At 61.3% G+C, this 14,701-nt stretch overlaps 1 protein-coding gene and 1 long non-coding RNA gene across 2 annotated transcripts; one reads left to right on the top strand and one right to left on the bottom strand.

Moving 5' to 3' along the window:
• Positions 1 to 5,627: 5,627 nt before the first annotated feature.
• On the bottom strand, positions 5,628 to 7,401 carry HES1 (hes family bHLH transcription factor 1). Its single transcript, XM_068692775.1, has 4 exons — positions 7,174 to 7,401; positions 6,930 to 7,025; positions 6,758 to 6,845; positions 5,628 to 6,367 (listed from the first exon to the last, which is right to left on the bottom strand). Exons 1-4 carry the CDS (start codon positions 7,279 to 7,281, stop codon positions 5,883 to 5,885), a joined length of 777 nt encoding a protein of 258 aa, XP_068548876.1. The 5' UTR covers positions 7,282 to 7,401; the 3' UTR covers positions 5,628 to 5,882.
• A 206-nt stretch (positions 7,402 to 7,607) lies between these two features.
• On the top strand, positions 7,608 to 8,299 carry LOC137861403 (uncharacterized). Its single transcript, XR_011099580.1, has 3 exons — positions 7,608 to 7,963; positions 8,004 to 8,061; positions 8,142 to 8,299. It is a non-coding gene; the product is annotated as an uncharacterized lncRNA (long non-coding RNA).
• The last annotated feature ends 6,402 nt before the right edge of the window (positions 8,300 to 14,701 follow it).

The following is a 14,701-nucleotide window of genomic DNA, read 5'->3' as shown; positions in this document are numbered from 1 at the left end:
GCCCTGCCTCCAGCCCAGCGAGCCAGGCGGCCACACCATCAGCAACGCTCCGGCGGTGCCAGGCATGGCAATTTTCTGCCCCAGCGCCGCAAACAAACAGGCAGCAGCGGGGCAGGGGAGCCAAGAGCACAGCACCCTGCTCAGAAAGGGAAGACAAACAAGACTTTGTCCTCAGCAGGCAGCCCCGGGGCTGGCCGCGTGTCCTCCCCAGCACACAGCCCTGGCACTGGCTCTCCTAACGCCCGGTCCCAGCGGAGCAGACTGGGATGGGTGCGAGCAGGAGCCTGCCCGACCTCCTCAGGACATGACCCCAGCAAGTGACAAAGCAGCTCTGCTTGGGGAGGGGGGTCTCGGTGGGCTCTAGCAGGTGGGGGACAACTCTGAGCTGTGAAATTTGGCTGCTGTGCCTCCCCCATGAAGGATGGAGGCTGTGCACTGCCTGCCCCACCAGGACCTCTCATCCTTCTGCCTGGGGGTGATGGTTAAAACCAGCTTCTGCAGCCTGACGGCCTCTGTGGGATCGCCCAGCCAGGGAAATGGGGGCGATAAGGGAGCCCTCGCTCCCAGGAGGATGCTGCTGGGCATGGGAAGCGCCTCCGCCTCGCCGCCTGCCCCGGCAGCTCCCCAGAGGCGCGCTGTGACCCTGCCCTCGCTCCTGCCGTGCCGCTGGCTGAGCAAACACAATGCTGCTCAGCCCGCTGGGGGCCGCGGCACCTCCAGCCAGCTGAGATAAACCCCATTGTGCTCCCGAAACGAGAGGGCAAAAACCCAGCGCTGGCTCCTCCGTGCTGCACGGGATGCTCCCACTGACCACCCGGCAGTGCGGGTGGGGTGGTGGCACGGGCACCCCGTCCCCATGGGTCTGTCCTCGTGTCCCCTGGCCGTGTGCTACCCACCCGAGCCCCCCAGCCCCGGCCATGCAGCTGAGCCCAGCGGGGAGCCCAGCCTGCGCCAGCGCCGCCTGCGAGCGCTAACAGCTGCTTGGAGCCCGCTCAGAAACACCAGCACGGGCTGTCGGGCTGCCAGCCCCGCTGCTCCCGAGCACAATAACAGCTCGGGGATGGCTGAATGCAGGCGGTCCCGTGGGAAGGGAAGCGCAGAGCTCGGTGCTGGGGGACCAGCCAGCGTCCGCCCCACGGTGAGGGGTGAGGAGAAAGGAAACGTCCACGTCACGGCCACCGGGTGCTCACCGTGAGACCCTCTGGCAGCTCTCAGCCCCACCAGTGGGAGCAGAAGGGCTCCAGTTTGCACCAGTAAGACCCCTGGCCCTGTGTGTTGAAGCCTTCAGAAGGGCAGCCCCGAGGGATGCCCCAGCCCCTCCTCTAGCTGGCAGCAGCTCAGGTATCACCCCCCCATCCACACGCTGCAATTGTATCTCTGGGTGCAAGGGGCCATGTGCTCTCTGCCCCTAAAACGATTCATTTCCCTGCTGGGACGAGGGCAGGTTATCCTCCGGGTCTGGAGTGAGTGCATTGCCGATGGAGCTGGGGACAGGGCTCAGCCTGATGCCGGAGCTGCAAACAGAGCCAAATATTCCCCGAGCTTGGCGGGATGAGCGTGTTTTGGTCCTACTTTTTATTAGTCACTGGCCCCGGGGAGGATGCTGCGGGGCTGCGGCGGGCTCGGGCCCAAGCCAGCCTCCCCTCGCTGGCACCCGCACGGCTCAGCCCTGCCAAGGCTGCGCCTGTGCCGGGGCTGCAGCGGGGCTGGGGAGCCGGAGCCAGGCACGATACGCGGCTGCAGGATTCGGCATGTGCCTCTACATCCTCCTGCCTCTCTCCCGGTACAAACACTGTCCAGATTTCCAACGTCAGCAGGAGAGAGACCAGCCAGATTGTTTTACGGTTTCGAGAACTCCTAATGGTTTCCAGAGAACAGGACCGCAGCCCATCTTCTGCAGCAGGAAAAGCCGCCGCAGCCCCACGTCGCTGCCGGGAGCGCTCTGACCCCCAGAGGCACTGACAGAACTCGGGGTGCCCTTGGAAAGGCTGTGGGGCACCCCGGGGTTGGGAGACGTGGCTCTGCGGGGTGTCACCTGCGGGGTGACCCTGTCCCGGCAGTGGCACTGGGGGCACCAAGTGTCCCCTCCCCATGTCCCACCCACGCTGCGGTGCTGGCAGGTCCTTATGGAAATGCTTTTATTTAAGTGGGGTGCTGCTTTTGTGAGGCTGAAATCAGCGGAACCAGGGCATGGAGCACTCGCCCCTGCAGATGGTTCCTGTGGCTTTCTCCCTGTGTGGCACCGATGTGGCCGTGTCCGGGGGGGGACAGCTGAGAGGGGCAGGGGATGCTGCTGGCCATGGGAACACGGTGCAGCGGCTTTGGGGACAGGCACCCCGAGGTGCTCCAGCTGCACGGCTTCCCCCCGCGCCCCGTCCCAGCTGGGAACGCGGCCCCGAGCACCAGCTGATGGCGTGGCCGGCCGCAAATGTTTAATGAAACGCAGCGGAGTCATTTGTCTGGGCTGACCCCACCAGGAAGTCTGCGCTCCGCAAAACAAACCAGGCTTTTGTTTGACTTGTTTTAAGCAAAACACATGTCACCCCTGTAAATCACAGGTCCCCTTCCCCACCCTGCCCCGGGGTGAAGGCGGGCGCTGGGGCTGGGTGGCTGCAGGGGCTGGGGAGGGGATCGGGACCCCCTGTGGGGTCAGGGGGGGGAGCTGTGGGGCTGGAGCATCCCGTCCCCAAGCACCGCGGTGGGCAGCGGGATCACCCCCAGCTTGGTGTGGGGGATCCCCCTCCCTGCTGCCCACCCTCAATCCAACCCTACAAAACCTCCCCAGCCGTGCCGCAGGCCTGCTTCTCCACCGGCCCCCGGGGCTGGAGGCCTGGACGGCGGCCCAAGGCCCCTGGCACGAGCGAGGCCGAGGCCTGTGCCGGGCGGCCGAGGCCGTGCGGAGGCGTTGGGCCGGCGTTGGGCCGCGGCGCCTGCCGGCAGCGGGGGCCGGAGCGGGTTCGTGTGCCGCGGGCGCGCTCCCTCTCCCTCCCTCCCTCCCTCCCCGCCGCCTGGCAGCCCGCCACCGCGCCGGGGGTTCGCTCCTTTCTCACGACCTCTCAGGTTCCTGAGCTCATCTGGGAGCTATTCATTTCCTGCCAGAAAACAGCCTTGCCTGCTAAAAAAACCACCTTGGCCGCAGCGCGGCCCAGGGCTTGGTACGAGGGCTCTCTCCCGGCTTAAATCATAAAGCCGGGGCTGTCTGGCTGGAATCAAAGGCAGGGCGGGCGCGGGGCGAGCAGGGGGGGTGGGGGGGGGGACCGGGGCCCGTGCCATATGGTAGCACTTAAGAGCCAAGGAGGAAGCGAGGAGGGGTTCTGCGCCGCTCGCGAGGAGTGTGGGAAAAGTTAATTGACTTTAATGACAGGTTTCCCGGGTGGGCGGCAGCGAGCGGCTGCGGGGCAGGCGGGGAGGCGAGGGCAGGGGCACGGGGGGGGTGTCGGGGGCACGGGGGGGGTGCCGGGGGCTGCGGGCAGGTGTGCGGCACGCGTGTGTGCAGCCGGTGGCGGTGAAGGGAGCTCAGGGCAATCAGCAGCGAGGCTTGGAGGCGGTCAGGGGGTTTTCTGCTCTGTGTTTCTCTGCAGCCCCACTGGTATTTGTAGGGAGGTGTCTGAGAGACCTCCAGGGGTGAGGGTCCTCAGCGAGAGGCCACCGTGCAGCAGCTTCGCCCTGTCCCTTAGTACCTCCCCATCCCTCCCTTCCCGTGGGAGCTCATCCCACGGCATCAGCGTGACCAAAGGCCAATGCACTTGCTGTACCTGAAGGGCAACTCCTGAACTTAAAGGCCCACGGACCCCCGGCCCGTATTTATCATCCCAATTTGTCACGGTCTGAATGAGCTGGCATCAAGAGCACGGCTCCTGGGAATTGCTCTGATCCCCTCAAATCCCACAGACTCAAGCAGATCTCTCGTGTCAACAGGCTGTGGGACAGAACAAACACAAAGCTTCGGAGGAACCGGTACGAGCATGGCCTATCTGCTTTATGCTAGGCTATTTAAACTCCATCAGCAAATGGGTTTGTCTTGTCTTTCACTCCTGGATTTGCTCAGTCTCCTCCACGAACCTCCCGCAAAGCCCTTTCTTAATGTGCTTTCCAAACCAACTGCTCCCAAAGAAGGGGCGGCCTCTGCCTGGCTGGAGCAGCCCCGGCTCTGCAGGTGATGTGCTGCAGCCCCGTGGTGAGATTCCCAGATGGACAAGTCCCACCGCTGTTTTCCCAAAAAACGAAGTGGGCTCAGGCCTGCCCACCTTACCTGCAGCACAGAGAGGTGACCTGCAGCCAGGGGGGGGCTGCACGCCTGCCTGGAGGCAGCAAACGTGGCGTTCCCAAGCCTTGCAGCCACCGTGAAGGCAGCAGTAAGACTGAGCAGCCAAGGCACGAGGAGATTCAGGAGGGGAAACTATCTTAAAAAAAAGAGAGAGGAACATTCTTCATCACCCAGGTGCTCAGGAGATCATCCTCTGCAGCCACTTTTAGAAGACAACCATCACCAGCCAGGTCCTCATGAGCAAGCCCTGCAGGGATGGATCCCAGACACGTCCCCCTGCCTCCCCCTCCAAAATCCATCCCAAGGAGCGTTTCAGAACAGGAGGCTACGTTTGTACACAGGGGGCAGGGAGGGCTGCGGAGCCCAGCAGGTTTCATCTGCCTGCTCCCCTGCTCTCCTCCAGCTTTCATTTCCCCAGCACCTGGCTGCAGTCAAGCACCTGGCTGAGCCAGGCAAAACCCAACAAGCCTTTGCAGTGGGATTTGGAAGGAATCCCCAGTGGATCCTGGCACGGTTTAAAGCTGTCCGCTCTGAGTTAGGACTTGTTAGGAAAGGTGATGCAAGCTGTAACCCGAGACTACCGCTTGCCTCTATCTAGGGCTCGCATCTTGCCTGGAAATGGGGCATGACCAAGTCAGAGGGGTCAGCTGCCACTCGCAGTTAGGAAGGGAGGTAGTCCGCGCAGCCCCACATCGCTCCCCCTGACATGTGTTTTCCATATTAAAGCAGAGGAAATGCCCGACTCTATCAAAACCACATGCAGAGCATTAATCATCCAGCACAGCCTGCCTCGCGCCCAGGGCTGGGAAGGGCTCTGCGCTTTCAAGTCCAGGTGGAGGTGGTACCCAGTGCCGCGCGAGCGCCTGCTGCAGCCTGTCAGCCTGGAGACGGAGCCCTCGTGGCACTTTGTCCCGCAGAGCCCGGCGTTCCTGTAACACGAGCCGCTGGCAGGCACCCTTCTGTAAATCAACGGACTGGAGGCACTCGTGATTTACACCACGGCCGGGGAGCGGGCCCCTCGGGGTCGTGCCGAATCCGTCTCGCTTTACCTGGGCTGCTCCGCTGTGGCCAGCCCCAGGAGCCAGGAGGAGAGCGGAGGTGCCTCCCTCAGCGCATTCGCCAGCTCTGCAAACATAAGCTCTTTTTAACAAGTCTGATCAGCTGAACTGCTCCCGAGGAAGCAGTAATTACATCTGCCCCGGGGGCAGGGAGAGGGGCCGGGTGGTTTCAGAAGGCGGCCGAGGGGACAGAGGGTCTGACTGACAGCTCCAGCCCTGCAGCAGCACAATCAATCCACGGGCGGCCGGGAGCGAGCCAGGAGCCGGGCTCCCTCCTACGCACACAACGCCAGCACTCCGACTTATCTCCAAAGGCCTTCCAAAATGGAAGAGACTTTTTATTTTAAGAGCATTCAAAAAAAAAAAAAAAAAAAATCTTTGGTGTCACGTAAGGAAGGGGAGGGAAGGGAGGAAAAAAAGATCTCGTGTAAAACACGAAACGCTGTTGAGGGAGTGCTATGGTACAAAGGCACAATCCAATATGAACATATAACCTATGTACAGCCGTGCCAGCAGCACGGGGCGCGGTGCTCAGTCCAGTCCGGTGCCCGCCACCCTCACCAGGGTCTCCACACCGAGTCGGCGGTGCCGGGTGGCGGGCCAGGCGGCGAGGCGGCGGTGGCAGCCGTGGGGGGGCCGCCGTAGAGGGGCAGCACGGCCCCCCCGGGGGCGAAGGCGGTGCTGGGGATGAGGAAGGCGAATTGCCCGTCGGAGGCGGGCAGCAGCTGGAAGCCGCCGTACACCTTGGCCGCGTCGGTGCCCGGCTTGCAGGGCATGCCCGGGAGTGGCCCCGCGCCACCGCCCGGCGGCACCAGGGGTGGCCCGAAAGCTGCGGCCGGCGGCAGCGGGGGCGGCGGAGGGGGCGCGGGGTAGTTCATGGCGTTGATCTGGGTCATGCAGCTGGCCAGGTGGCCCAGGAGCCGGGTGCGCACCTCGGTGTTGACGCCCTCGCAGGTGGAGAGGAACCGCGTCACCTCGTTCATGCACTCGCTGAAGCCGGCGCGGTACTTGCCCAGCACCGTGGGGTCCGTGCTCAGCGCGGCTGCGGGGCGAGAGGGACACGGGGAGGGGGTCAGCGGGGTGTGCAGCCCCCCGGCATCACCCCCTGCAGCCCCCCTGGGAGCAGGGGGATCCAGGCAGAGAGCACCGCACCCCCCAGCACCTCAGCCCCAGGTGGCGAGCAGAGTCCCCTGCTGCCCCCCCAGACCCCGTAGCACCGGGGGACCCATCCTATGAGCACCACCTCCCCAGCACCCTTGGGCAGGGGGCACGGGAGCCCCCCCAGCCCCAGAACCACGCACGCAGGGCGCAGCGGGGAGCCCCCAGGGCAGCAGCACGGTGCTCCCACAGCACGGGGATGGGGTCGGGCACCCCGGTACCCCAACCCCAGCCCCCCTCCGCCACCACTACCACCCCCAGCCCCATCTCTCACCGGTCATCTGCGCCCGCTGCAGGCTCCGCAGGTGCTTGACGGTCATCTCCAGGATGTCAGCCTTCTCCAGCTTGGAGTGCCGCGAGCTCTGCGGGCAGAGGGCTGCTCACACCGGCACCCCAATAACACCCCCACACCCCCCCCCCTCCCACCCATCCCCTCCCTGCCTTACATCCTTCTTCAGCGCGTCCAGGATCAGCGTCTTCAGCTGCCCCAGGCTCTCGTTGATGCGCGCCCGCCGCCGCTTCTCCATGATGGGCTTGGATGACTGCAAGAGAGCGGCGGTGAGCCCGGTACAGCCCAGTATAGCCCAGTACAGCCCAGCACGGCACTGCACAGCCCGGCACAGCCCCGTACAGCCCGGCACAGCCCCGTACAGCCCAGTATAGCCCAGTATAGCCCCGTACAGCCCCTACCTTGCGGTGCTCCGCCGCCGTCTTGGGCTTATCGGGCGTCGCGTTGATGCTGGCGGGGGTGGCTGCCACGGGCGAGGCGCTGCTCTTCTCCATCAGGTCGGCCGGCATCGTGCGGCCGCGCCCGCCCCGCCGCGGAGGAGGTGTTGCGGCGGCGGCAGCGGGCGGGCAGCGGGCGGCGGGCAGGGGGCGGGCGGGCGGGCGCTGGGACCGGCGCGGCGCGGCTGCCGCGCGCCCTTGGCCGCCCCTACTTATAGCGCGCGCCGCACGCGCGCGGCTCGTGTGAAACGTCCCCCGCCGCCGTTCCCACACTCGCGCCCAGCCAATGGGCGCCGCCCGCACGCCGCCCCGGCTCGTGGACGGCGCCCGCCCATTGGCCGCGGGCCCCGCGCCGCGCGCCGGCCAATGGGCGGCCCCAGCGGGTGCCGCGCGCGGGGCGGGAGGGGGGGAGGCCGCGGGTTTAACCCCTCGGGCGCCGCGCTGCCGCCGCAGGGCCCGGCGCTAATTGCCGGGTTAATGGCAGCCCGCGGGGGGCGCCGGCAGCGGGGAGGGGAGGTGGAGGGGGGGGGGGGCTGCGCTGTGGGGGGCCGCTGCCTGCGGGGTGAGGCGGGAGGGGCGCTGTCGCGGTGCCTCAGGTGCTGTCACGATAGCTCGAGTCCTGTCACGGTGCCCGGAGCCTGCCGCGGTGCCTTAGATCTTGTCACGATAGCTCCAGTCCTGTCACAGTGCCCAGGTCCTGTCACAATGTCCCAAATCCTGTCACAATGCCTTTGTCCCTGTCACGATATCCCAAGTCCTGTCACAGTGCCCTTGTTTCTGTCACGATATCCCAGGTCATCTCACAGTACCAGGGTCTGTCAGAGTCCCCCAGGTCCTGTCACAACGTCCCAAGTCTTGTCACAATGCTCTTGTCTCTGTCACAACATCCCAGGTCCTGTGACAGTGCCCTTGTCTCTGTCACGATATCCCAGGTCCTGTCACAACACCCTTGTCCCTGTCACAACATCCCAGGTCCTGTCACGATACCAGGGTCTGTCAGAGTGCCCCAGACCCTATACAATTCCCAGGTCCTGTCACAGTGTCCCAAGTCCTGTCACGATGCCTTTGTCCCTGTCACGATATCCCAGGTCTTGTCACAACGCCCTTGTCCCTGTCACGGTGCCCCCAGCCCTGTCACAATGTCACAGTCCCTGTCACAGTGCCTTATATCCTGTCACAGTGCCCCCGACCTTATACAGTGCCCAGGTCCTGTCACGATGCCCTTGTCCCTGTCACAATGTCCCAGGTCCTGTCACAGTGCTCCTGGCCCTGTCACGATGCCCTTGTCCCTGTCACAGCGCCTTGCATTCTGTCATGATACCCATGTCCCTGTCACGATGCCCCAGCCCTGTCACGATGCCCATGTCCCTGTCATGATACCCATGTCCCTGTCACGATGCCCCAGCCCTGTCACGGTGACACCAGCAGCTCTGCCCCTTGTCCTGTAGCACACCTCAGACCCCTCACACCTCCCGCTCCCACCAGTTCCCCCAGTGCCCATCTCCACAGGCCCACCACCACCAGCACCACCAGCACCCCGGGCACACCGAGGTGACGGCGGTGGCGGTGGCGGTGGCGGTGCTGGCCCGGTGACGCCGTGCGGTGCGGTGCGGCCGCAGGTGCAGCGGTGCGTGCGCTGCCGAGGGCGCCCAGGCGAGCGTGAAACCGCAGCGTGGTGCCCGGCGCTCGGCCCCGCTGCAGCTGCGCCTCTCCCACCTCCGGCTGGAGGGGTTACTTTAAAAAAAAAAAAAAAAAAGGTATTTTGCCTGGGGACTTGAATCTTTTTTTTTTTTTTTTTTTTTTTTTTTTTTTTTCCCTCCGCTTGACTGGCTTTCTCACACTCCTATTCCCATAGTCTGCCAGCTAAGCCTGAGTCATCCTGCCAAGAACTAGACCTGGCCTATTCAAAAATGTGCTCGCTCGCTCTTTCTGTCTCTCTTTCTTGTCTTTCTTCCTTTCTTTTTTTATTTTTTTTTTTTTTTTTGAGTATACACAGTAATGTTTTTCCACCTCCTCCAGTACCTGATCCGCACCTGTACGGGGCCAATCCCACACGTATCACCTGATCTTGCCTTTTCAGAGACCGTGAGAAAAATAAAGTTCAAGAAAGAAGAGACATGTTTGCAGATCTCACCGGGGCAAAGCCCTTGTCTCTGCAGAGGCTTGCCTGCACTGCCACGAGAGCTTTAAAAGGGAAAAATAAATAAAAGAGAGTGTCATGTTTAAAACTACAAGAAAAGCACAAATCCAGGCTTTCTTTCAGCTCCTTGGTCGAGCCGCAAGTCTTAATTTAAAAACAAAAAGCGGCCTTCAGCGTGTAGGGTTTAAGTTTAGATGAGCAATACTTGAGGTAAGCTCCAGTTATCCAGGCACTCGGACAGAGAGGAGTGGAGAAAATACTCAGACTGCATCAGGGAGCTACCAAAAAGTCTTTTCTTGCCTTCACACAGCAGTCCGAGCCAACTGGGTAGCATGAGAACTGCCATACATTACCGAACAGCCTAACAGGTTCGAGTGGGCCAATATTTTTTAATACTTGGGGGTGAAAAAAAAAATAAAACAAAAATGAAGGTCGCCACGATTGCCGAGCCAGCCCTCTCCCTCCCACGGGGATTTGCAAAGGAAATGCGAAGCCGGGCAGCCGGTCCCTCCTGGGCTGGGAGTGAGAACAGGCTGCAATTACGCCCATGTTTATGGTAGCCCAGGAGCTGCTAACCACCTCTAATTGCTGGCAACCGCTGGGTTTCTCTGGGGATGGAGCGAGGCAGGCGGGGAGCGGAGCGCAGGCTGTAATTACGGGCCGCCAGCGCTCGCCCCAGCCTTGTCCTGGCCCCATCGCTGCCCGCCGCAGCCCACGGGAGGTTTTTGCTCCTGGGGAGCCCGTTTTGGGACCTCGAGATCCTCCAGCCCTGTCCCCGCTGTGGGTCTCCGCCTCTGCCTGCCTGCTGTGAAATGCCGTACACGTGCGAGGGCTGCGGCCCCGCAGAGGAAGCGTGCCTGCGTGTGAATTCCCCGGGGATCAGGGGAGGAAGGGGAGGATTTACATGGAAGGATGTCTCTGGAAATGAAGTGGCCAAGGCCGAGCTCCAGCTGGAAGGAGGTGGCGAAGAGGCTCGTAACCACGGGGGGATCTGGAACAGATCCTCTGGGCTTCTCCAGCCCTGCGTTTGCTTAGGAAAGGGCGGTCAAGGGGGGGGAGAGGCTGTCCCGAGATAAGGGGCTGCCCCCGGTACCGGCATGTGCCATGTCCTGTGGTCATCTGGCAATGGTTTGCTTTGCTCAGGCACTAATCTTGGGTTACAAATTGGGAATTGTCCAAGGAAGATTTGGGGAAAAAATGTGGACAGCTCATCGGGGCATTACTGACTCGCAGAACATCTCGGAGGGAAAACGCCTTGGCAAAGAAGTTCAGACTGGTCCTGGGCACAGGCCCAGGGGCAGGGAGGTGGAATAACACAGGATGCTGCCGCCGCCGTGGCACGCAGGAGGCGAGGAGGTGGCAGAGCTGGCTGTGCCTGCTCTCCCGTCCTTTAGGAAGCAGCCCAGACCTGACCCAAGTGTGCGTCTGGAGATCCAAGAGCTTTAATATCCAAAGGGAGCAGGAAAAATACAGAATACAGAAAGCTGGGGTATGGCGGGGAGAACCCCTGGTGCGAGCTGGGGCCCAGGAATGGCACAGCAAGCCTTCCACCTGCAGGTCACGGACTGAAACCCTAGCCCAGCTGCAGCTGGAAGCTGTCACCAGCCCGAGGGCTGCAGAACAAGTGCTGCGTCCCGGGGACGTGCGTCCCCGCTGTGACAGCTCCTCTGTGCCGCCCCACACACGTGCTTCCACGTGTGCTCCTGCGCAGCCACCCCGCTGGCACACACGGTCTCGGGTAGCTCCGGGACAGCTTTCAGGGATTTTTCCCCTCCGTCAGTGTTTGCCAGCTCTCTGGGCAAGGTCACTTTCAAACTGACTTCCTGATGGAGCTCCCTAGACAAAGCAAAGCTTTCACGGACGTTGCTTTCCTGCGCACCGGGTCCTCAAGGTAAAAAGGGCAGAACAGCTTTCAGCAGCAGCACCGCTGCCCAGTCCTGCTGGCAGGAGCAGCTCACTCAGGGGGCTGGTACCCCCCTTTTCCAGCAGATCCTGCCCTCTTGGACGCTGGGGACCCGTTCCCAGGATCTGCTGAGACCCAGGACCCCAGGGGCAGGAGCAGAGGAGCCTCGGGGCTCTCACCCAGTGGCTGCTCCTTTGGTGCGTGCCCTGCAGGATCAGGGTGGCTTCAGCCCTTCCCTGGATGCCGCCGCAGAGAAGAGGCTGACGTGTTTGTTCATCCTGCTCCAAGCTGGGTGACTCAGGCTGGGTGTGGGGAGCCGCAGCCATCCCACAGTGACAGCCCTAGCACTGGGGAGGGCACCCGTGGGCTCCAGAGACCCGCACCCATCCTTCGGTCACCCACCCTTTGGTCACCCACCCTTTGGTCACCCACACGGCCACCCCGACGCAGAAAGCCGTGGGGTGAAGCAGCCAAGGCTTTGCTGGAGTAGCAAGGCACCACCCTGAGAAATTCGGGTGACTCCTGGGGCAGGAACCAGCCAATTTCCATCTCCCCATCCCGGCACTGGCTGCTGCGCAGCTCCGCACCAGGGAGGGCGCTGGGACACGAGCCAGGGTACCTGGATCTCTTTCTGAGCTGATTCCTCTTGGCAGGCTCCTATCCTGCTGAACCAGGGAAACGCTGCCCTGGGAGCTGGGGGTGGGGTTGGGGGAGTTCTGGCAGCTGTGGAATGCCACCCATGTGGACGGGAATTCCCTTCCTGCCCTGATAACCATCACGATTTTCGCGGTGCTGGTTGGGCTGGAGCAGCCGCACGTGTTAACGGGCGCAGGATGGTGCAGCCCCAGCTTTTTCCCTGATCCCCAGACTAACTGCAGGGTTGGGAGCTGTATCTGCCACTGCCATTGCCAGCTGGAGGCTGTGAGCTGCCTTATACCCTCCTCTCCAAGATGCTCTTTCCATGGGGTATGACCTGAATTCACCGGACCATGGATGTGCAGCCTGCTGGCCATGCCAGCCCCGCTCCGGCACAAGTCAGTGACTTTTGCAGGATGCAGCTCCAGCTGGCAGGACGCACGTCTCAGCCTGCAGCCCTCTGAGAGCCACAAATCCCGGAGGAGAGGAGCGTCTCTCGGTTGCTGTCCTCTCCGTGCGTGGTGGGAGGTGTTGGCAGCGCGAGCCAGCTTATTTCTGTGTTAGGATCCCACTTGTGTCGCTGCCTGAGGCTGCTGTCTCTGTGTCACGGTGCCTGCGTGCTCGCAGGGCTGATCCTCACGAGGATCCCTGCGTCAGCCCCTCATCTGCTGACTGCAGCCTTCAGCCACACACCCCTTCCCTGGGTGCTGTTTGCACCTCTTATTTTTGAGCAGCTTATTTTTGAGGGACAGGAGGGAGCGTGGCAGGGTGGGACCCTCACCAGTCTTCATGGCCCCATCCTGGCTGCCTTTGCCCCACGGGTGCCCAGCATCGCGGCTCCTGGGTGTTTCAGCCTTCTCCGAGCCCTGGTGCTGAAACCCTACAGGGCGAGCAGCTCCTGCCCGCAGCCTTTGCACTCCTCCGCAGTGATCAATCCCATTTTCCAACACGCTTCCCTCTCCTCGTCATCAATCAATCCGAGGAAGGAGGCTGCACTTATCGCCGCCCGCAGCTCCCCGTGGATTCACCAGCTGATCGTCCTCTCGTATTTACGAGGCCATGAATCAGCACAGGGCAGAGCAGTGCGCGAACCGCGCCTGATCCTAAAGCCCTGGCGGCAGCTGAGACACAGCCAGGAAATATTTGGGTTCCCCAACCCCTTTGGGAAGCGCTGGGGCAGGATCCCGGCCCTGCAGTGGGGCAGCTGGCAGGTAAACGTCCTTCACACGGCAGCAATTGGGTCGCTGCAGTGCAACACGAATAAATTCAGCATCTCTTCGTCTGCACCTGGAGGGCGCGGGATGGGCACAGATGCAGTAACAGCCAGATCAGTAACAACCCCACCGCTTCTGCTGAAAGCAGTGTAGCATGGCACAGCTTACACCGATGTAATAAAACAATCCATATATAAAGATATATTTCATTTTGGCCCCCTCGGTCCCGCTGCTCGTTCCTGCAGGCCAGCTGTGCTGAGCAGCCAGGGTCAAGCACTGACACCCCGGGACACCTCTGCGACTGGCTGCAGGCTGCGGGTTATAAATATTGATTTTATTATTTATAAATCAGGGCTGGAAGGCTAGGAGTGGTGCGAGAGGGTTGCTGCTAGAGAGTCAGAGAGAGAAATACAGGGTGACTTTACTGTTTTAAGGGGCAGACACGGGCTGTGAAAAGCAAATATCCTCCTTTGGGGCCGGTAAGAAGAAATTTACAGCATTCCCATCATCAAGAGCTGCGCCACCAATGTCCACTACCTCCAACTTTTCAATTTAAAACACTTTATTCAAGAAAACTCGGCATACCTCAGTGCGGCACCTTGCTCCTGTAGGACACCGCCTCTGCACAGCCAGCGCCCTGCTGCAAGTGGTGAGCAGATGGACTCTGATTAACCTGATCAATCTGATTAACCCCTGATCAATCACCTGCACTTGGCGCCTGATCCCACCGATGCCTTCAGTCCTGTTTGAGCTTGGCAGCGTTTCAGGGGCCATTAGCCTATCTCACTGATACCGTAATGTGCATGCAATTTGAACGCTACATCGCCGAGATCAATATTTATGATTCGAGGCGACAGCAGAACTAAAATTAGTCCAAGAATATGCGGACGGTTGGATGTCATTTCGGTTGGTGACCCTGTCTCCATGCGTGTGTGCAGGGCACGTGCTTGAGGTCTCACCGGAGAACAGCTTCTCTCCAGCTAGCTAATGCCAGGAGAAAAAAGGTGCAGATCTTTTACATGCTAGTCAAGAACCGATGTGTTACTAATTACTGTAATAGAAAACATTATCCCTCGGAGGATGTTGTTATTTTATAAACAAGGGGATAATTTACAGCTTAATTACTGACACCAAGAGCTAATTGCTAAGTGTAATGAATAAATACATTTGCAAGTACAACATTCACTTTGCACCGATTCCAGAAGTTTAGGCATTAAGAGGCAGATCTGGGTACATAACCTGGAGTGTCGTAGGAAATGACAAAATGACATCGAATCAAATTCCAAAATGTCCTGCAACAAGGCTCCAAGGGCCTTGTCCTTCCCCTCCGTGGTGAAGGGCAGTGTGGTCACCACCCTCCTCGGAAACACGTCCGTGTGGGAGCGCAGGGGGAAGGCAGAAATACCCCAAAGCGGCGCAGGGAGCCGAGCAGCAAGCCCAGCCCCAGCACGTCACCCTGCGTTAATGCAGCTGCGAGGTTCTTAATGCTAGAAAATGCAAAGAGAGAATGGAGACACCGAGATGGGGGACGTCTTTTGGGGTGCCCAGCCACCCTGCTGCCTCCCCACGGCCCCGGCAGCCCGGCACACTGCAGGCACC

This window comes from Anas acuta, chromosome 9 (genome assembly GCF_963932015.1).
Source record: "Anas acuta chromosome 9, bAnaAcu1.1, whole genome shotgun sequence".
NCBI classification, from domain to species: Eukaryota; Metazoa; Chordata; class Aves; order Anseriformes; family Anatidae; genus Anas; species Anas acuta.
This window is presented reverse-complemented; position numbering and strand designations above follow the sequence as displayed.

Excerpts from the sequence above, each read along its gene's own strand:
- HES1 (XM_068692775.1), bottom strand. The coding sequence starts at position 7,281 with ATGCCGGCCGACCTGATGGAGAAGAGCAGCGCCTCGCCCGTGGCAGCC. Across the intron at positions 7,026-7,173 it reads CGGCGGCGGAGCACCGCAAG|TCATCCAAGCCCATCATGGA; the intron begins GTAGGGGCTGTA and ends GCTCTCTTGCAG. Across the intron at positions 6,368-6,757 it reads GCAGCGGGCGCAGATGACCG|CCGCGCTGAGCACGGACCCC; the intron begins GTGAGAGATGGG and ends CTCGCCCCGCAG.